Source organism: Sorex araneus, chromosome 1, assembly GCF_027595985.1.
Source record: "Sorex araneus isolate mSorAra2 chromosome 1, mSorAra2.pri, whole genome shotgun sequence".
Lineage (NCBI taxonomy): Eukaryota > Metazoa > Chordata > Mammalia > Eulipotyphla > Soricidae > Sorex > Sorex araneus.
The window spans coordinates 404,284,022-404,305,539 of NC_073302.1; the positions used below are offsets into that span (position 1 = coordinate 404,284,022).

General features: G+C 47.6%; 1 protein-coding gene across 1 annotated transcript; it reads right to left on the minus strand.

Annotated features, from left to right (window-relative positions):
- Positions 1–11,962: 11,962 nt before the first annotated feature.
- LOC101541843 (40S ribosomal protein S28) lies at positions 11,963–13,319 on the minus strand. Its single transcript, XM_055128947.1, has 2 exons — positions 13,220–13,319; positions 11,963–12,229 (listed from the first exon to the last, which is right to left on the minus strand). The coding sequence occupies exons 1-2, from the start codon at positions 13,317–13,319 to the stop codon at positions 11,976–11,978; spliced, it is 354 nt and encodes a 117-aa protein (XP_054984922.1). The 3' UTR covers positions 11,963–11,975.
- Positions 13,320–21,518: the final 8,199 nt, after the last annotated feature.

The window sequence follows — 21,518 nt, forward strand, 5'->3', positions numbered from 1 at the left end:
TTGATCAGACACCAGTAACATCTTCATTTGTCCCTGTTGTATGTGAATGTAGCCCAATGGCATCTGCTCATTCCAGGAACACGAAGAGCACGTTGTTCTTACTGTTTTTGGCATATCAAATACGTCATGGGTAGCTTGCCAGGCTCTGCCATGCGGGGAAAGGGGAGCATTAATTAATTAAAAATAAATAAAAATAAAGAGGTCATTCACAGCCACATGCTCCAGAAAAAATTGCATTGCTCTCTTCCAGGAGCTTTGTTTTATAGTCTCTGGATCTTGGCTGTTGATGAGACTGGGGGGGGGGGGGCAGTCTGTGGGTGTGACTGCCAAGCTACTGGAAAACTGGGAATCTGGGTGAAGGAGGCCCAGTCCCAATCCAAGCAGGCTTAGAGATCTCAGCCTCAGGTCCTGCATACCTGGGTTCTTCTGTCAGTTCCTTCATGGGTGAGGCTCGTCCGAGTGTGTGGAGAATGGCCTTGAGCATGGCTGTGGCTGGGTTTTGGAGGTTTTCAACTATCGGGGTTCTGACTGGGGTGGGGAGGGAAACTCAACCCGCCCCGCTCTGAGGGGGTCCCCAAGTGAAGATAGCCTGGCGCGGGGGCAGGAGATTTATGGCTATGTGTAAAGGAATCTCCTTTTATTTATTCTTTTTTTGGGGGGGTTGGCTTAATTTTTAGGTTTTTTGAGGGGTCACACCCAGAAATGCTCAAGGTTTTCTCCTGGTTCTGTGCACAGGAATCACTCCTGGCAAGTTCGGGAGGCCATATGGATTACCCGAGATTTGAACCCGGGTCAGTCATATGCAAGGCAAACACACTACCTGTTGTATTAACATTCCATCCCCTTATTCTTTTGTATTCTGAGTGTTTTTATTAGTTTTTTTTTGGTCTTTGGGCCACACCCAGTGTTGCTCAGGAAGTACTCTGGGTTAGGTGCTCAGGGACCCATGCTGTGCAGGGGTCAAAGGCAGTCCTCCTGTATGCAACCCATGTGTACTAGCCTGCCCTGAACACCATCTCTCTGGCCCAATATCCTGATATATTTAGAAGTAGTTTTGAAATCTAGCAAAATATTGTCCAGGGTTGAGTTAAAGTGGAGATATAGGTGGAACTAACTTTCTTTCTTTCTTTTTTTTTTTCACTATCAGTAACTAAGTAAGATAGGGACCAGAAATGTGGAACAATTCCTAGAGCAATTGTTGCTCATGTCCTACGCCCTGAGGTCAATCCCTAGCACCCCCCACCAAAAAAAGAAAAAAACATGTCAGCTCATGAAATAAGCATAGAAAGACAAGAGTAAATATTTTTGTGATCAGGCACCCTCCAATGTTTAGTCAAGAAAACCACACACTACTTGGGTCATACCAGGCTGGGAAGAATAAAATGGTTATGAGTTGGATTGTATCTCCCAGAAATTCATATGTTGAAATTCGAACCACCAGTAACTCAGACTGTAACCATATTTGGAGACAGAGCCCAAATGAATATGACCCATCTCCAAACCAAAAAAGAAAATGTGGGCAGAAGGAATCTGGTTGAAGACAAAGGGATGTGATGGCCATCTCCATCCAAGTGAGGAACAGACCCTTTTTCTCGGACTCGGGAGGGAATCCAGGCCCGGATTCCCACCATCTGGCCTCAGGGACTGTGAGTAGTTTATCGCAGCACCTGCAGTGTTTAGTGAAGGCCACCACAGCAAACCCACACACAACAACTTTCAACTTGCCCCTGTCTGGGCACAGGGGGTTTGGTTCTGCACACTGCTGCATTCTCCAGCTGGATGGTCCATGAAAACAGCATTATACAAGTGAGCCAAGGGGAAAACCAGCTGAATAACAGAGCTCTGAGAATGTACAAGGCTGTCAATTCAAAGAACTGAAGAGGGACCCAGAAACTGTGGGTGTCTCTGAGAGAAGAGGGAGAGATTTCACATAATAAGATAGGCTGGCATCATTGGAATGTTTTCAGATTGGGAGGGCATCCTCACTAATAAATCTGCACCCCTGAAACTATCCCCAAAACTACATTCTAGATCATATAAAGGAGGAGCTGCAGTGACTGCTTCTTTGTGGGGATGGGAGTACTTCTGGTGGTGCTCAAAACTTAATCCTGGCTCTGCACTCAGGGATCATTTCTGGTGAGGCTCAGGGGACTATATGGGGTGCAGGTATTGAACTCAGGTTGGCTGCTGCAAGGGAAGTATTCTACCCACTGTACTATCTCATTGACCCTGATGGCTTCTTTATGTGTGTGTGTGTACATACACATATACACACACACAACTGTGTACACACACACACACAGGCCTATGAAAGGAGAAGGGCCATCACTTCTCTTAGTTTAAGATAATCTGAATTCTTTTTCTTCTTTTTTGCCCTTGGTTTGGGGGGGAGGGGCAAACCTGGCAGTGGAGCTTGGTGGTCACACTCTGCTCAGGGGATCCTAACATACTTAGGGCTCCTGTGTGCAAATAACATGCTCCAGCCCTTTATGCTCTCTCCCCAGCCCAATAATCTGCATTCTGTAAGTAATGATTATTTCTCCCTGTGAAGGACTCAATTATCCTGGAGTTCCCTTTACGTGAGTGACATTTATGGAAGAAGGTCTACGCTAAGACAAGCCTAGCAGACCCTTTTGGGAAGACAAATCCCCCCAACACAAAAGCCTTTTCCCATGTCTCACCCCAGCCCTTTGTCCCTGCAGTAACCAGTCTGGCAACCAGAACCCACACCAGGTAGCACATGACGGCAAGGCCCCATCAGCCTAGAAACCAGCTCTCTTTCGCTCACCAGAAAGCAGTGGCCTTGGACAGGCTGGCAGCCCCCGTGCCTGCCCAGATCCCAGGCCTTGCACATGGAAACATGGGAATCCAGGCTGACACATGTTGACCCTTCACTATATGCCTTCTGGTGTTTCTGTCTTTAAAATCAAGAAGTATGGCATCTTGGGGCCAGAGTGATAGTATAGCGGGTAGGGCATTCGCTGAGCATGCAGCCGGCCCAGGTTCATCCCTGACATCTCATAAGGCCTAGGAGCACTGCCAGGAGTAATTCCTGAGTGCAGAGCCAGGAGTAACCCCTGAGTATTGCCGGGTATGATCCAAAAAGAAAAAGAAATCCATGCAGCTACGGAATAAGGGGCTGAAGTGATAGTATAACAAATAGTGATGGAGGAACAAACAGAGTGCCAGAGTTGAACCTGGATAAGCCACAGGCAAGGCAAGTGTCCCACCTGCTGTATTATCACTGCGGTCCCTATCACTAATATTAATTTATATAAATAATTAATGTTATGTTTTCTTTTTTTTTCTTTTTTGGGTCACACCTGGCGATGCACAGGGGTTACTCCTGGCTCTGCACTCAGGATTTACTCCTGGAAGTGCTCAGGGGACCACATGGGATGCTGGGAATCGAAGCCGGGTCAGCTGCGTGCAAGGCAAACACCCTACTCACTGTGCTATCGCTCCAGTCCCTTAATGTTAATTTTTAATGCTTAGAAATATAATTGATGTTTGGGTGGCATGCTGCCATACCTACTTGTTAAAATATTCAAGAAAATGGGGCTGGAGCGATAGCACAGCGGGTAGGGCGTTTGCCTTGCACGCGGCCGACCCGGGTTCGATTCCCAGCATCCCATATTGTCCCCTGAGCACGGCCAGGGGTAATTCCTGAGTGCAGAGCCAGGAGTGACCCCTGAGCATCGCGCTGGGTGTGACCCAAAAAGCAAAAAAACAAAAAACAAAAAAATAAAATATTTAAGAAACTACAGCATGTAGGGTGTTTGCATTTCACAGGGCCAAACCAGGTTCATTCCCCAGCATCTCCTGTAGTTCCCTGAGTCTGCGGGAGTAATTCCTGAGTGAAGAGCCAGGAGTAAGTCCTGAACACTGCCAGGTTTGGCACAAAAACCAAATACAAAACAAAAATATTCAAGGAAACTTTATATTTGTTTATCAATAGCACTACTTTGGGAGCTGAACGGATAGAATTGGATTTAAGATTCTTATGTGCCTAGTCTATGGCCTACCTTAGTTTGATCCCTGGCACTGTAGATGGTCCTGAATACAAGACTGAGAGTAATTCCTAAATACAGAGCCAGAAATTTTGAGTACAGGTGGATGTAGCCCAAAAACAAACAATAAAAGCACTATTTACCTACTTGCATCTCTAGCCTTACTCTACACTCTCTACAACCCAGCAATTCAAGGGTTAATGCCCCACACCAGAAGGTCCTCCAGAACCTGCTTGAGCAGTCTGCTCCTCTCCGTTCAGATAGGAGACTGTCTCTGCCCTCACTCATTGTCACTTGCTGTTCAAGTTCACCCCTGCTTCAGAGGCTCCCAATACTGTCCTCTTCAATTCTTTATGATCCATTGTTCCACCATACCTCCAAAGCATATGCTATTATCATTTTCTTTCATATAAAAAGAAATTGAGGTCAGGTGACTAAAAAATGGCCAGAATTTTTCAGCAGTTTCTGTCTCTGGACCTGGAATTGATGCGTTTAGTGCCTTCATCTTTTTTTGTTTTGGTTTTTGGGCCATACCTGGCAGTACTCAGAGCTTGACTCTGTGCTCAGAGATTACTCTTGGCAGTGCTTGCAGGACCTTCTGCAGTGCCTAGGATCAAACTAGGGTAGGCCACATGCAAGGCAAGTGCCTTAGATCCTGTTCTATCCCCTGGGCCCCAAAGTGGTGCTATTATTTATTAATAAATATAAAGTTCTGGCAGGGCTTTGGGAGATGATGGGTGGTGCTGGCAATTGAACCTGGGCCGACCTGGTGCAAGTCAAGTGCCCTACCTGCTGGGGCATCTCTCCAGCCCTGAGGACTTTTGTCTTTAAAGGAGTCAAAAGCAGTATAGCCAGCCAGAGTCAGGCATTCACAAGATCTTTCCACTAGAAGACACCTGTCAGTGTTTTGTTTTTGTTTTTGTTTTTTCTTTTGGGGTCACATTCAGCGATGCACAGGGGTTACTCCTGGCTCTGCACTTCAGGAATTACTCCTGGCTGTGTTCGGGGGACCATATAGAATGCTGGGAATCGAACCCAGGTCGGCTGCGTGCAAGGCAAACGCCCTACCTGCTGTGCTATTGCTCCAGCCCCGACACCGGTCAGTATTAAGACTCCCAAAGCACAAGCAAGCCCTGCTTTCAAAAGCTTCAAAAGCTTCACATGCACCCAGATGCTCTCCCAGGAGGGAAACTTAGAAACTCAAGAGGACCCTTGATTGCAGACTTGGTACTCTTTGGAAGGTGAGACAGTGCATCGAGGTGCGATCTCAATGCAGTGCAGTGGCCAAAGTCTGCATAGCTGTCTGGGCAGGAGACAAGTATTGCAATAGTTGGCTAAGGACCAAACATGATGGCCTCTCAGTATCTGTATTGCAAACCATGATGCCCAAAGTAGAGAGAGAATAAGAAGGAAGGTGCCTGCCACAGAGGTGGGGGTGGCGAGGAGGGATACTGGGGACATTGGTGATGGAAAATGCAGACTGGTGGAGGAATGGGTGTTCAATCATTGTATGACTGAAACTCAATCATTTTCATTTCACTCCACCAGTGTGCTTTGTAACTGTAACTCACAGTGATTCAATAAAAAAGTAAAATAAAATAAAGGTTCGTATCACTGTATGAGGAACACACAGATATCCTCCCAGCCCCCTGAACCCTGAAAGTTTACTGCAGGAACTTTACACTCCAGTCCCTGCTCACACACTCCACCTACTTACTGGACACATGCTCAGCCACGATTGTACAGAGAGGTCACCACCTGTCACCACTGTCCCTGGTTTCCTGCTGCCTTTCTAGCTTTGCATGTGCCTTCCCTTGGTGCGTAACCCCTATGTGACCAGAAGACTCTATTACTCTAAAAACCTGTCCTGCTAACCAGCTGGCCTGGGCACAATAGCACTGGAAGGCAGTCAGAGGGTTGAGACCAGAAACAGTCATGAAACCCTGTTCATGAAGCAGCTGGCAGGTGGCAAGCAGAAGGCTAGAGAGAGAAAGACCTCCTACAGGACCCAATTAACTGGCCTTCTGGGAGCAAGAGCCATTCAACCTGCCCAAGAGTCCCTCCCTTGCCTAAGGAAGGCAGTGAGGCTGAGCCAGGGCCCAGGCTCGCTCGTCCCAGCAGTCCCCAGAGGAGCAATCCTACTGAGACGGGAAGCAATGAGAAGGGGCTGGCTCTCCCTCTCCCTCTGCTCTCCTGGGAAAACACAGAGGAAATGTTCCCAAAGGTCTATGTTGTGAAATCCTTGTATTTGATTTAAAATCTCATGAGAAGCATATTTTTATTGAAGGAGAAAGAAAAACCTAGGAAAATAAAAGAAATAGACAAGTCAGCCAGTGGGCACAGAACTTGTTGACATCTTCTGGCCCACATTAGAGTGTTTGCCTCATTAGTCACGGGGCCTGGAATTGGCAAGCAGGGAGTTAAAGCACGAAGCCTGCAGTCTGGGTAGGAAGAAGGTATGCCAAGCAGGAAGCAAACAGAGAGAGAGAGAGAGAGAGAGAGAGAGAGAGAGTCCTGGACAAGCACATAGAAAATAAAAAGCTTTTCCAAAGAAACAAAGTTATCTTCTATTCATTTTAGAAGAAGAGAAGCCAGGACACATGGACTGAAAACAGGGATCTGTGCCAACATCAGAATCAGAAACATTCCAAGCCAGCTGTAGGCTGAACTTATGTTTTTATCTATATCTATATCTATATCTTTCCATCTATTTATCTATCTATATGTGTGTATGCCGAAGTTAATGTATACATATGTATATAATGCATATATAAATGCATATAATTTATACATGTGTACATTCTGTATATAGCATAAAATAATATATGCATATATACATGTATTATGCATGACACCCAGAGGGCAGGTTTTGGGCGTGACAGCTGTAAATTCACCAAGTAATCCTCGGGGGCTGCTGCTGGACATGTGTGTGCGTTCTGTGGCCCTCAGCTGCCTCCCTGCATCCCCACCTCCCCAGGGCTCCCCAATAGAGACACAGAGAGATGGGGAGATGGGGAGGCTGGCGACCACAGTCTGATGGTGAATATGGCCCGTTTAATGCAGAGTTGCTAACATACTTATAGAACACCTGAAGGGGGGTTGAGGTAAGGACCGGTGTGATTGGTCATTTACATAGATAAACATTTGGCAGAGGAAATTCTCTTAGGGAGATCAACTTAAGAAGAAATTCTGTCTCCAGGGACAGCTACATTGCTTTTATGTTTCCCTCTAATTATATAAGTTATCAATACTTGCAGTTGTTTGGATAAACACAGTAAGAGACAAAGATCCCAACAGTTAGTTCTCTGGGCAGAGAGCAAGCAAGGCTTTTAACACTTAGTTGTCTGGGCTCTGAGAACAAGCAAGGCTTTTAACACTTAGTTGTCTGGGCTCTGAGAACAAGCAAGGCTTTTAAATCCCAGACTAAGTCCTCAGAACAGTTCAGCTAATCCTTCCCCATAGGGGTCCTGTCTCTTAGGTTGTAAAAGTTTTGCATCAAGACCATGCATTTATGCTTTCTAGAATGTCCCATTTTGATGCCGGGTAGTTTTGCCACTCGCCCCGGGTTCATCCCAGTCCCACAGCGGGACCTTTCTTTTGGGGTGTTAGGAACTACAGAAACTGAAGCCTGAGTCAAGTAGTTATGACCAAGTAATTATGCCCAGGAGTAGATACATTTCAGTGTCAATCAACTCCCAAATATTAGGAGCATAGCATTAATGGTCTTTCTGTGTTTAACCAAAGAACATTGCTTTATAGTAAAATACAAAAAGGCTATAGGGGAAATAGAAAAGCAGGTACAAACATAAAACACTTCAAATACAAAGCAGTACAAATACAAGTTCAGAATTACCAGAAAGTTTTGGCTTACAAGTAATCAAGACTGACTTGGGGAACTGTGACAATGAGAGGTAAAATACAAGAGAAAGGTTAAAGATAAACTTTAGCTAAGTTAGGGATGCTAGCAAGAGCATGTTAAACTTCTCAGGGAGAAAGAAAGGGGGCAATTGACTGCTGAAGCCTAAAGCACTTAGGGTTAATATACAACACAAAGGAAAGGTTGAAGATAGGCTCTAACCGAATTAGAGATGTTAGCAAGGGCCTAATAAGCTTCTCTGGGAGGAGGAAAGGGGCAATTCACCGGCGAAGCCTAAAACACTTAGGGTTGATATCCAAAAATAGCCAGGGTCAAGAGCAGGCGGAGAGCTGGGGAGGAACAGACGGACTCTTCTGCAGCCGCCGCCATGTGGCCTGGAGTCTTAGTCCTGGATCCCGCATATCTGGGCCTTGCATGTGGAAGCTCATGGTCGCCAGGGCTTCCTTTGGAGCCATCGGGGAGAGCGCACCTGCTCCATCTGAGGTGCCCCAGTGAAATTGGCTTGGTACGGGGGCTGGAGCAGTCTCTGGGAATGTGGTATCTTTTGGGACCGGCTGCTGTGTCTCTGGACCCCTCACCTTCTTGCCCAACTCGGAAACCCAGCATCATTTGTTTTCTTTCTCACACTAAAGCAGCCACTCCATCCTCAAGTTCTAAGGGCTTTTGTCACCCCCTCCTGCCACTTCCATAATTAAATGCCCTATCTTGGCTATTTATCTTCCTTCCTGCACTGCTTGGCCTTTTGTCTTTGTTATCCCCTACTCTGCCTTAACTCTTCCTTGATCTGTTCTTGCTGACAAAAAGTTCTTACTGACCAGTGATTAGAATTACGTTATCTTCCTGCTGGAAAACTCTCAATGACTCAATGACACCCCTCCCTCCCACTTGCCTACAAAATATAGTCCACCCTACCCGCTATTCTATCGCTCCAGCCCCTATTTGGAAGTTTTTGAAGAGAAGGAGGAAGAGAAAGTAGGGGAGAGTGGAGAGTAACATGCTCAAGAGAAACCCCAGGCTTCTCCAAGGACGGAGAGAGCCCACACATACATCCCAGCATTAGACATGAAAGCATGAAAGTTCACATCTCAAGAGGGAAAATGCAGGCGACACATGTGCCTGGGCAGCATATGCATGCACCTTCTTTGTTCAAGGTGGCTTTTATAGGGTATTTTCTCAGGATGTCTTGGTCTGGAATGTTCTGAAGGTCTTCTCTGCGTTGAATCACTAAAGTTAATCAGATTAAGGGAGAGGTCCGAGAGTATTTGAGGAATTTCCCTCATGGAGGGATCCTATCTCCTCAGGGTCTGCTACTGGCTCCAGGTGAGGGTCTTATCAGTCCTTAGTTCTTGTTTTTTTGCAAGATTGGCCCTTGCAACTTCAGGGCTATTACTTCCCAAGAAATATACTGCCGTCGCTTGAGGAGGGGTCTTCCGTATCTGCCTGCCTACATGGGGTGGGGGACAGGGGGCAGAATAACAAGACGGCTGGGGAGATAGTAGCAGAGTTAGGGTGCATGCCTTGCAATGCCCCCAACCTAGTTTTGACCCATGGCACCCCGTGCCTCCCCAGCCTCACTGGGTGTCGTCCTGGAGTCCCCAGCACAATAGGACCTGATGAGTATGTCATTCTCAGGCTCTGGCACTGCACCATTCATTTGTTGCATATCCCCAGGAGAGACCCCAAGCTGCCTGAGCACTGCTTGGAACCCCTCCTTCTCTCAAATAAGAGGATAGGGGACTGGGGATGTAATTCAACGATAGAACACTTGCTTTGCATTTGTGACACCCTGGGTTTGAGTGCCAGTACCACCAAAATATAAACTAGAATAGATTAAATGGGGATACGTGAGCCCAGAGACAGAATGCAGGCAGCGACAATGATGCGAGATGCAAGAAGAACATCCTTTACAAACCCAGGAATTGCAGAGGCTTCCAGAAAAATAGGAATGTACTATTACTTTTGTGGGCCAGAGACTGTCTCTGGCCCACAGAATAGTACATTTGTAGCTGGTAGGGCAGTTGCCTTGAACACGGCCAATCTGGATTCAATCCCTGCCACCCCATATGGTCCGGAGCCCCGCCAGGAGTGATCCCAGGAGGATGCCCTGTGCACCTCCAGGGGTAGCCCAACAAAACAGCAACAACAACAAAAATAAATTAATTTTTAAAAAAAAAAAGAGGGAGAGAGAGATCTTTCCCTCTCTGGTCATAGAAGACACCACCAGCCCTGCCAACACCTTGGTTTCCGGCTTCTAGCTCCAGAGCCCAGACAATAGCTGTCTGTCCCGGAAGCCTCCCAGCGGTGGTGCTTTGAATGTTAGTCGCGTCTGCTGAATTCTGAGAAACAGGCCCTGGGGCAGCCAAGCCTGTGACAGACGTTGGGAGGGGAGAGCCAGCCTATTTGGAGAACGCGCACAAGGTCTGGCCTAGCACAGAGGAAGCGACTGCGTGCCGCCCCAGGAGAGACCCTGCCTGACTCTCATCTTTGAAGAGAGAATTTTGTTCCTGCAATTGGGCTGCAGTGGGTAGCAGTAAGGATGGGGGCAGGAACCCCTGCGGGGGTCGTGGATGGGGGGTTGGGTGGGGTAGGGGAAGGGCAGAACCTCCTTCCAGGCTCCAGGTGCTTCCAGGCAAACATTTTGTTGTTGTTGTCGTCGGTTCATTTTGTTTAATTTTAGGGCCACACCCTGAAGAACTCAGGAACTACTTCCTGCCAGGTGCTGGCAGGGGCTGGGGGAGGGGGTGGGGGGAAGTTGCTTCCAGTGGTGCTCAGGGAACCATGCAGGGGTGCTAACATGCAAAACAGGCACAGTAGTCGCCCTTTGAGCTGGCTCTCTGACCCCGCACCCAAAGGCTTTTGAAATGGAGAGGATGTGCTAAGCTGCCCACAAGTCCCTCCCTAATTACGGCCTTCTGAGGCAGCTCCTGCCTGGCCCATCCCCCACAGGGGACAGAGAAAGGAGGACAGGGAAAGCCATGTCCTCTCCTGACTCCAGAGGCATTTCCTGAGCCCTCCTTGCCCAAAATATGTCCTCCCACTCCTGGGGAACCAAGAGATGTGCCAGTTACATGAGGGTGGATTCACGTAAGTAGGTTAGCTAAGTGCAAGGGTACCGTAGGACCGCTGAGGTCTGGCAGGATCACAGGAGACTTGACTGTGGTGTCTCTGACCATCCGTCCTGTCACCTCCTGTCTGGAAGGTGGTGGGCAGGCTGAGAGCAAGCGCGAGCTCGTGAGCAGTATATCTAGCCACCGAGTGCAGGCGGAGTCACCAGCCAGTGGTCCAGGTTCTGGCACAGTCTCCATCATGGAAAGAGTGAGGCAGCCTCGGGCTCAGCCCCAGAGGCCACACGGCCCATGACACTGGACAGGTACTGGACCAGCTTCCCCTATGAGAGGTGTTCAGAGACAAGTACCCCTGTCGGACTTTCTACTAAACGAGGAATCTAAAAGGGCTCCTTTAATCTTTTTTATTTATTTATTTATTTTTTTTTTGCTTTTTGGGTCACACCTGGTGATGCACAGGGGTTACTCCAGGCTCATGCACTCAGGAATTACTCCTGGCTGGCAATCGAACCCGGGTCGGCCGCATGCAAGGCAAACAGCCTACTTGCTGTGCTATCACTCTAGCCCCCTCCTTTAATCTTTTACAAATATTGATTGCACCTTAATCAGGTGCTATTTTCCTATGGTGTGTTTAATAGACTCGATGACTACAATCAGTTTCCCTGCTTTCTAGGGTTCTCTTTTCTTTTTTTTTTACTATGGTGATTAGGAAAAAAACCTTTCAGGGAGGAGGTACTATAGATTGAACCCAAGTCTCACACATGCAAGGCATGCGCTTTCCTGCTGAGTCCCACTACAAAATTTGAAGATGCAATTCTTGCTTCTTTTTTTCTTTTTCTTTTTTGTCTGTTTACAGGTTTCAGGGACTGAGCCCAGGGCAAGTAAGTGCTTTGTCATTGGTCGTATTCCATAACTGGAGTCTTTCCATTTTTTTTTTCCCACGTGGTAGAAATCGGTTTATTAACAGTGATGGGTCCTGCGCGGGTGGCCAAGGGGTCGAGCCGGTTTGATCCAGGACCGGGCTCAGCGCAGCCGCCGGGCCTCTCGCTCCGACTCCAGCAGGCTCAGCACAGCCCCCTCGCGGACCGGGCCTTTCATGTTGCGGCTGATGGAGCGGCTTGTGTCATCCATGAATTCCACGCACACCTGCGTGCACTGTCCCTGCGAGCTGGTCCTTCCCAGCACCTTGGTGACCCGGGCTAATTTGATAGGCTGCATGCGGCTGGTGTCCACGATGGCGGCCGTGGGGCAAGGGGACTGTAGAGAGCTCCGTTTTTCTTAGGCCACCGCACTCCAAGCACACAGCCTGTGTCTGCTCTTTGCCAACTTCCCACCAGAGCATGCTATTCCCATTTCCTTTTTTAAAAAAAAAAAAAAAAATTGGGGCCACACCCAGTGAAGCTTAGGGCTTACTCCTGCCTCTGCACTAAAGAATTACTCCTGGTAAGGATCAGGAAAACAATATGGGGTATAAGAGATCATACCCGGGTGACCACCAGCGAAGCGAGGCCCTTACCTGATGGACTATCTCTCTGACCCCCCTCATTTCCATTCTTACCTAGAAAACACATAGATCCTGAGCTGCTGAAAAGAACTCCCCCACTCCCACACACAAAAGGAATGTACCCATATTCACCCCTCTCGGAGAGCCCGGCAAGCTACCGAGAGTATCGAGCCCACTTGGCAGAGCCTGACAAGCTACCCGTGCGTATTGGATATGCCAAAAACAGTAACAATAAGTCTCTCACTGAGAGACATTACTAGTGCCCGCTCAACAAATCGATGAGCAACGGGATGACAGTGACAGTGACAGTGACCCATATTCAAACAACTGGTAGGAATAAAAACAATTCTTCGGAAGTGTGCTAGAGCGACCACAGAGATGAGGTGAAAGATGAAGATGGCTTGACCAAGAATGGGGACAGTGAGGCAGAGAAATGATCGGATGTGAGAAACTTTTCTCAGTAGAGCAGCTCGTCATGGGCTGCAAAGATGGAGGGAAGGCTGTGACCCAGGTGCTAATCTAAACATCGCAGAAGGTCCTCAAGCACTGCCAGACATGGCCCCTGAGCACAGAGCCAGGAGTGGTTCCCTCCGCCTGCCCCCCTCCTCCAAAAAAAAAAAAAATACAAACCTGTCATGGGAAGCATGTGAGGAGCTGGGAGGAAGAGGGAGGGGAAAGCAAAGGGGACAGTTGTGGTGTCCAGCCTGAGACACAGGCACTGTGTGGGGACTCACAGGGAAGAGCGCAGGTCTACTGCGCTGACCTTTGCAAGAACGCTCCCGACTGCATGCCCCAGGAGCTTCACCTGCTGCGCTGCTTTCCCGACAGCTGCCCCGAGAAGGAACTTGCAAGGCCTGGATCATGCCTCCCAGGGTGCTGCTTATGCGGGTTGTTTCCAAAGAGTGTTTTTAGGACCCAGAAATTTGACCGCCCTCCCCTCTCGGGTTATTCCCCAGGCTGTTAAGTCAATAATTAGCTCCCCAGTCACCTCCCCTGAGAAGTACATCAAACAGGGCCCCTGGAGCCATTTATCTTTCCCAGGGAAAGTTGTCCCACTGGGGTCACAGCGGCCTTCTCATCAGGAAACATGGAGATGGGCCAGGACCCCAGAACCGAGCCAACCTTCCTGGTGAGCGGCTGATTCCGAGTCCCAAGTCCAGGCAACTGACCCCACATTGTATTTTAGGTGGCTCCGGTCACTGGAGCCTTGTGTTCAGATTTCCAGGAGGCAGAGTGAGGAGCAGGGGATTGTCCACTCCCAGACATACAGGGAACAGTCAGTCTGCGCTTTGAGCATTCCCTCCATCCCTTCCTACATTTGTTCTAGTGATCCCAGTCAGGATCCTTCCTCGAGCTCTGCTCATCCTCAGCTGGGTCTTGTCTAAAAAGGAATCGGAATTGAAGGAAGTTCTCTGCAGCCTTCTGTCCTGGTCCTAGTCCTGTCCTTACTGTACAGAGTTGATTTTTCTCTAACTCTTTTACTCTTGTCTGTGGGGCATGTGCAGGATACGGTCATTAAAGGAATGAATGAGTGAGTGTACATCTCTGACAACGGTGCTTCCTCAGAAATGGTTCTCTGGGGTGGGGAGATGGGGACGGGGTGTGGGGGGGGGGGGATAGGGGGAAGAAGTCTCTCAAGCATGGCTCAGGGATCCCGAGTCCCAGGTCCCTGTAGTACAAGTCAATTGGGACTGACAGCTTAATGCTTGGGCCTAGTGGTTCTGGGTGCCCCCGACACCATCCTGCAGTGCTTATGCTATTGGAGGGGGGCATGTGATGCTAGGATCCAACTCAGCATCTCACACATGCAATGTTTTGAATTGCGCTATCTCCCTAGTCTAAAATGGCTATATTTTATTATTTTTTTCTTCTTGCGTCACACCCAGCGATGCACAGGAGTTACTCCTGGCTCATGCACTCAGGAATTACTCCTGGCAGTGCTCGGGGGACCATATGGGATGCTGGGAATCGAACCCAGGTCAGCCGTGTGTAAGGCAAATGCCCTACCCGCTGTGCTATCAACCCAGCCCCAATGGCTATATTTTATTTTATTTATTTATTTTTTATTAGTGAATCACCGTGAGGTACAGTTACAGACTTACAGATTTTCGTGTTTGCATTTCAGTCATAAAATGATCGAGTACCCATCCCTCCACCAGTGCCCATTCTCCACCACCAATGATCCTAGGAGCCCTCCCACCATCCCTATCCCATTCCCCCCCCACACACATACCCCACCTCTGTGGCAGGGCATTCCCTTTTGTTCTTTCTCTCCTTTGGGGTGTTGTGGTTTGCGATAGAGGTATTGAGGGGCCATCATGTTGGATCTATAGTCTACTTTGGCTCGTATCTCCCAATCGGAGCAGGGTCCTCCCGACACCCTTTACTTGGTGTTCCCTTCTCTATCTGAGCTGCCATTTCCCCCAGCATGTGAAGTCAGTTTCCAAGACGTGGGGCATGCCTCTTGGACCTTATCTCTACCATTCTTGGGTGTTAGTCTTCTCTTCTGTTACTTTATCGATGGCTTTTTTTTTTTTTTTTTGCTTTTTGGGTCACACCTGGCGATGCACAGGGGTTACTCCTGGCTTTGCACTCAGGAATTACTCCTGGCAGTGCTCAGGGGACCATATGGGATGCTTGGAATCGAACCTGGGTTGACCGCGTGCAAGGCAAACACCCTACCCACTGTCCTATTGCTCCAGCCCTCGATGGCTATATTTTTAATAGAAGGTTTTTCTTTTTCTTTTTTTTTCTTTTTGCGTCACACCCGGCAATGCACAGGGGTTACTCCTGACTCTGCACTCAGGAATTGCTCCTGGCGATGCTTGGGGGGACCATATGGGATGCTGGGAATCGAATTCGGGTGGGCTGCATGCAAGGCAAACACCCTACCTGCTGTGCTATAGCTCCAGCCCAAATAGAAGGTTTTTAAAGCAAACTAACTTCAAAAGGCAAAAGATTGACCTGGTATGGAGCCTTCCCCATTCTCAGGTAATATCAAATCATACTTACTCTCCTCCCGGTGAAAGATTCCAGGGAATCTAGGCTTGACTCTTGCAGATGGCTTTTCAGCTGCTCCCCAGCAGAGTTGTTGTGTATCTGGAGCATGGCAAGGTTAACTTCTTTCACATCCCTACCCAGCTATCAACATCTAGGTCTTAAGAAGCATAGCCAGTGAGAGTGGGGTGATAGTACAGGGGGTAGGAAACTTACCTTGCACGTGACCAACCCAGGTTTGATCTCATCATCCTCTATGGACCCTGAGCTCTCTCCCTGAGCAGGAAGTAGAGCCAGGCGTAAGCTTTGAGCACTGCAAGGAGTGGCACACAAAACAAAACAAAACAAAAGAGGTGTGTGTGGGGGGGGATGGTGGTAGAAAAGAAAAAGAAACATAGCCTGAATGGCCAAAGGCAACAGAACCTAAGAACTGTTCTCCAGAGCTGAGTTTACCAAAGAGGTATGTGGGTGCATGGGTCATTGGTGGACGAAAGCTGACACACTGGGGGTGGGGGTGGTGTTAGACACTGTATGCATGAAACTAGTAAAACAGTACCATAAATCACAATGCCTTGATAAATATTGGAGAGTGAAAGAAGAAAAGAACCTAGCCTGGTTTACCTTCACATTCTGATGAATCCCCGTAGAGCTCTGCCGTGTCTCTTTCTGAGTGTAAAGAACATCACATCTTTGCAGGTCCGGGACAGATGGCAAAGGGAATGAGGCTATCTGGTGCAAAATCTAAGGGGGCACCCAAATTCTCAATCAAGGTAAACAATCTTTTTTTTTAAAATTTTTTAAATTTTATTGAATCACCATGAGATAGTTACAAGCTTTCATTGTTTGGGTTACAGTCTCACAATGATCAAACACCCATCCCTCCACCAGTGCACATTCCCCACCACCAATATCCCGGGTATACACCCCTTCCCACCCTCCCCTGCCTCTAAGGCAGACAATATTCCCCATACTCTCTCTCTACTTTTGGGCATTATAGCTTGCAACACAGACACTGAGAAGTCATCATGTTTGGTCCATTATCTATTTTCAGCATGCATCTCCCATCCCAACTGGTTCCTCCAGCCAGCATTTTCTTAGTGATCCCTTCTCTATTCCATCTGCCTTCTTCCCTCTGCTCATGAAGCAGTCTTCCAGCTATGGGGCAATCCTCCTGGCCCCCTGTATCTACTGTCCTTGGGTGTCAGCCTCATATGATGCTACCCTACCACAAATGAGTGCAGTCCCTCTATGTTTGTCCCTCTCTGTCTGACTCATTTCACTTAGCATGATACTCTCCATGTTTTTATAAGCAAATTTCATGACTTCATCTCTCTTAACAGCTGCATAGTATTCCATTGTGTAGATGTACCAAAGTTTCTTTAACCAGTCATCTGTTTTAGGGCACTCGGGTTGTTTCCATATTTTGGCTATTGTGAACAGTGCTGCAGTGAATATATAGGTACATATGTCATTTCTACTGTGTTCTTTTGAATCCTCGGGATATATTCCCAGAAGTGGTATTGCGGGGTCATATGGAAGCTCAATTTCTAGTTTTTGAAGGACTGTCCATATGGTAAACAATATCTTTTTAAAATTTTTTTTTATTTAGTCACCATGTGGAAAGTTACAAAGTTTTCAGGTTTAAGTCTCAGTTATACAATGCTCAAACACCCATCCTTTCACCAGTGCACATATTCCACCACCAAGAATCACAGTATAGCTCCACCCCGTCCCTCCACACCCCTAGCCCCCCCCACACCCCTAGCCTCCCCCACATCCCTAGCCCCCCCCACCTGTGTAACTGATAAATTTCACTTTACTTTCACTTTGCATTCAATATTTCAACAAAACTCACTATTATTGGGTAAACAATATCTTGATGTAGGAAATGAGTGCAAAGTAACCTGCAATGAGCACGCTCTAAGGACTGTGCGCAATGCTGTTTGTTTTGATGACTGTGTTTCTGGCACCCTCTGAAATGTGTGCCAGAGGAGCAGCTCATTGGCCTCAGTCTAGTCTGGTCTTGGCTCCTTGGCAGGCCGGCAGTAATCTCAGCTGCACATCGCAACCCAGTGCTGACTCTCAGCAAGGCTTCAACTTGTGAGAACTGGCTTGAAAGAGAGAGGTAAGATGGTAATTGGTCAACTTTGGGGGGCCCCGCCCCTTCTTTCAGAAAGCCCCGCAGATTGATAGGCAGGGAGCCAAAGCTATTGTTCCAAAGTTTCCGCGGCCTTGACGACTCTTGGGCTCTGCCATCTGGTGATCTGAGGTGTAAAGATTTCTGAACTCTTAGAGCCCTTTGATGGGGCTACCAGCAGCCACATTTTCCATTCTGGGAACAATGCCACAGGGGCCACAGCCGCCCTCGCCCTCCCTCACCTAGAAGAGGAAGTGAATGCAGGCTGCATTGGAGGCATGTCCACAGAAGGCAAGAGCTAGGAAGACCGAAGCTTTCTTATCCTGGACTCCTGCTGGGGTCTCTTTGGCACACACTGTCATTCCCATACTTCTACACTTTGAGAATCAGTGTATGTCTTTTTGTGTTTGTCTTTTGTTTTTTGGATCTCACCTGGTTATGCCCAGGGGTTATTCCTGACTGCACTCAGGAATTACTTTGGGTGGTGTTCAAGGGACCATATAGGATGCCAGAGATCAGATCTGGGTCTGCTTCATGAAAGGCAAGTGCCTTACCTGCTGTACGATGTCTCCAGTACCAAATCTGTACTTGTTTTACCTCTCTTATCCTGTCAGCCAAAGCAAACACAAATCACTGTTCCTTATACGAGTCCTGTCTCAGGCCCTTGAGTGCCAAGATTCCACGGTTGGGGCTGCAAGATAGATAATACAGCAGATAAGGCAGTTGCTTTGCAGACAGCTATCCTGGGTTGGATCCCTGGCACCACATGTGGTCCCCTGAGCACTGCCAGGAGTGATCTCCACACTCAGAGCCAGGAGTTAGCCCTGAGCACCACTAGACTGGACCCTCAAAAGATTTCCCTTAAATTGATTCAAAACTTGTCCCTGACTCATCTTTATTTCCCAACCCCAAGGCAGTTTCTCTCTTTTCTTCAGAAGATGTGAGGACTGTCCTTTTAAGACATCTCAAATACCCCCAAGATATCTTTAAAACTCTCTTCTGAAATTCCGGGGCATCAAATTTATCAGATAAGATTTCTTAGGGTGCAGGTGGTATATACCATTTGGGGATACCTAAGTGTGGATATCAGGGCTGATCTGCTATTTTGGAGGAAAGCAGGTGAACTGAAGGTAGTTTCCACTAGGCAAAATGTTTTTTCCACTTCCTGTTCCTTGCTTTTAAGCTCTGTTCCGGAGTTTAACCACCAAGTTTCAGAATCAGATGAAACTTGTATTGAAGGACTGCCACCCGGCCTTAGAATGTGGTGACTAAACTACATTTCCTGAGGCCAGTTGTTTAAATAGAGCACACTTTTGCAAAGACAGAATTTGCTGTTCTGAGCAACACTCTAAACATTGAGCCTGAATTACTTAAGATTTTTCTTTCAGGAGTCAGAGCAATAGTACAGAGGTAGGGTGCTTGTCTGTCACGCAGCCGATCTGGGTTCAATCCCCGGCACCTGATATGGTTCATCAAGCTCCACCAAGAGTGATCCCTGAGCACAGAGCCAGGAGTAAGCCCTCGGTACCGCATGTTCAAAAACAAAAACAACCAAGGAATTGTTTTTCTTTTGGAGATCCAGACATGTAGCTCAAAGAGTCAAGTGCATGCTTTGCATGTGTGAGGCCTGGTCTGCCACCCTGAACACCACCTGGAGTGACCCTCAGAAATAGAACTGAGCGGAGACCCTAGCCTAGGCACATGTAGTCCCTTCACTCCCACCAAATCTTTCAGAGATTTTTCCAATACTGACCTGGTGCAGATTTGCTTTTTCTCTGGTAAATTATTTGCTTGATTTTACTTGAGTTCCTCCACAAAACTCTCTAGGAATGATGGGTGGATTTCTTTCCCTGCCTTCTGGCTTGCTGCAGAACTGGGCCGCGGAGAGCCCCTGTAACTGTCTGACAGCAACTCAGCCCTCAGTATACTCTCAGAAGGGAATTGTGGGCAGTGCTGTGCTACGGCAGCAAAACTCAGAAGACCCAACCCCTCAAACATGTCTGTGGGCAGGGGGATTTCAAAAGCCTTGAGTTCCCCAGACAGCTGGCCTAGTTCAACCCAGGGAAAGTGGTTTACAAAAGTCCTGATGACGCAAAGGAAACCCTAGGAAATAGTCAAGGGCTAGTCCTCATTGTCATACAGTGACTCAGTATTTGAGCAATATCCGCAAAGTGCAGCCATTGGTGCCCTCAGGTACTGAGAGAGGAACCCAGAAGTGGGAAACTGCAAGCAAGATGGGAGATGGAGGGTGGGGGGTCCTCCAGCTAGCGCGTGAGACCCCAGAACTGCTGCCCATCAAGCGTGGCTTTCTGTGAACGCTGCTTGAATTGTTTGCAAATACTTTCACATGGTTTTATTTCATCTGAACCTGATCTGAGAACTTTTTTTTTTTTTTTTTTACTCCAATGGAAAGGCTAAATGAGGTCTGTTCAGTTTCTTCATCTAGAAGAACAGTACTTTTCAAATGGAATTCTTGTTAGGATTAAATGAGTTCATAGTTTGGGGAAGCAAGAGGATATTAGGAAGAGGATTCCATGGTTTAAAAAAAAAAAGTGCCTAGGGCAAGTGTTAGTCTGCAAACTTAATCCCCTATGTGTGCCAAGGCCATCTTGATAGCCCCAAGGTCTAGGTTTCATGAAGAGGGTGTACATATATATATATATTTAAAAAAAAGTGTATTAAAGGGGCTGCAATGGTAGCACAATGGGTAGGGCGTTTGCCTTGCATGCGGCTGACCCGGGTTTGATTTCCAGCATCCCATATGGTCCCCTGAGCACTGCCAGGAGTTAATTCCTGAATGCATGAGCCAGGAGTAACCCCTGTGCATCGCTGGCTGTCGCTGTGCAATCCTGGCACTGGGTGTGACCCAAAAAGCCAAAAAGAATATTAAAATAAAATTAAAGAGTATATTAAAGTGTATTATTCATTCTTTACAAGGTTCTGAGTAATTAAAGGATAAGCCAGGAGGAACCAAGCTAATGGGATTAAAATACAACCTTATAACTGGTATTGTTTTGCCTGTTTTGACTGAGGTAGCATGGTTACCGTTGTGCTAAGGTGAGTGTATGGTCTTCATGTATCTCACCCCACCAAAGTGCCCAAGACCTGTACTACTGTCCCCATGTCACTTCGTGTCCGCATCTTCCTTCCTGGCTCCCCACTGCTTGCTTATCTGAATTTCTGGGTATGTCATACCCCCCAAAATTCCCCTTAGGCTGATTCAAAAATTGTTCCTGACTCATTTTTATTTCCCAATCCCAAGGCAGTTTCTCTCTTTTCTTCAGAAAATGCAGGTGAGGACTGTCCTGTTAAAGCAGCTCAAATCCCCCAAAGGTATCTTTAAAACACTCTTCTGAAGTCCAAGGGTTCGTCATTGTTTCATATTGTCTAGTCCAGTGAAAATAAAGCAAAATGAGGACTGAGTTGTGATTGATTTTTCAATGTATTTTGTTTTGTTTGAAGCTACACCCAGCAATGCTCAGGGTTTTCTCCTGGCTCTGCACTCAGGAATAGCCACTCCCTGGCTAGTCTCGGGAGGCCACACAGAATGCGAGTTGATCCCAGGTCTGCTGCATACAAAGCAAGCACTCTGTCCTCTCACTCTGGTCCCTTGGCTATGATTGGTTTAGAAGGAGCATGTGAAGGAGAAGATGGCCACTAGAATGAGAGCAATAGCATCCTTCAGATCACAGAAAGACAGAGGCCCCGGGAGGATTGCCGGGGCCTGGGGGCTTTTCCCTTCACTTCCGTGAAGTAGGAAACTCTGGCTGCTGAGACTGTGAGCTCCTTGCAAAAGGATTACTACATGCTGTCTTTTGTGCAGACTAAAAAGGCTTGCGCCAGTCATCCTTATATAAGAGGTACTCTCTGAGCCCTAGGAAGACAGATACTGAGTTTGTCTTAATCATGGCTTTGTATCCGCACCTAC

What these genes read in the sequence shown, in the direction of transcription:
- LOC101541843 (XM_055128947.1), bottom strand. Translation starts at nt 13,319, where the DNA reads ATGATCCAGGCCTTGCAAGTTCCTTCTCGGGGCAGCTGTCGGGAAAGC. An exon ending in TCGGGAGCGTTCTTGCAAAG is followed by an intron (nt 12,230 to 13,219) that starts GTCAGCGCAGTA and finishes CGGTGGCCTAAG; the next exon opens with AAAAACGGAGCTCTCTACAG.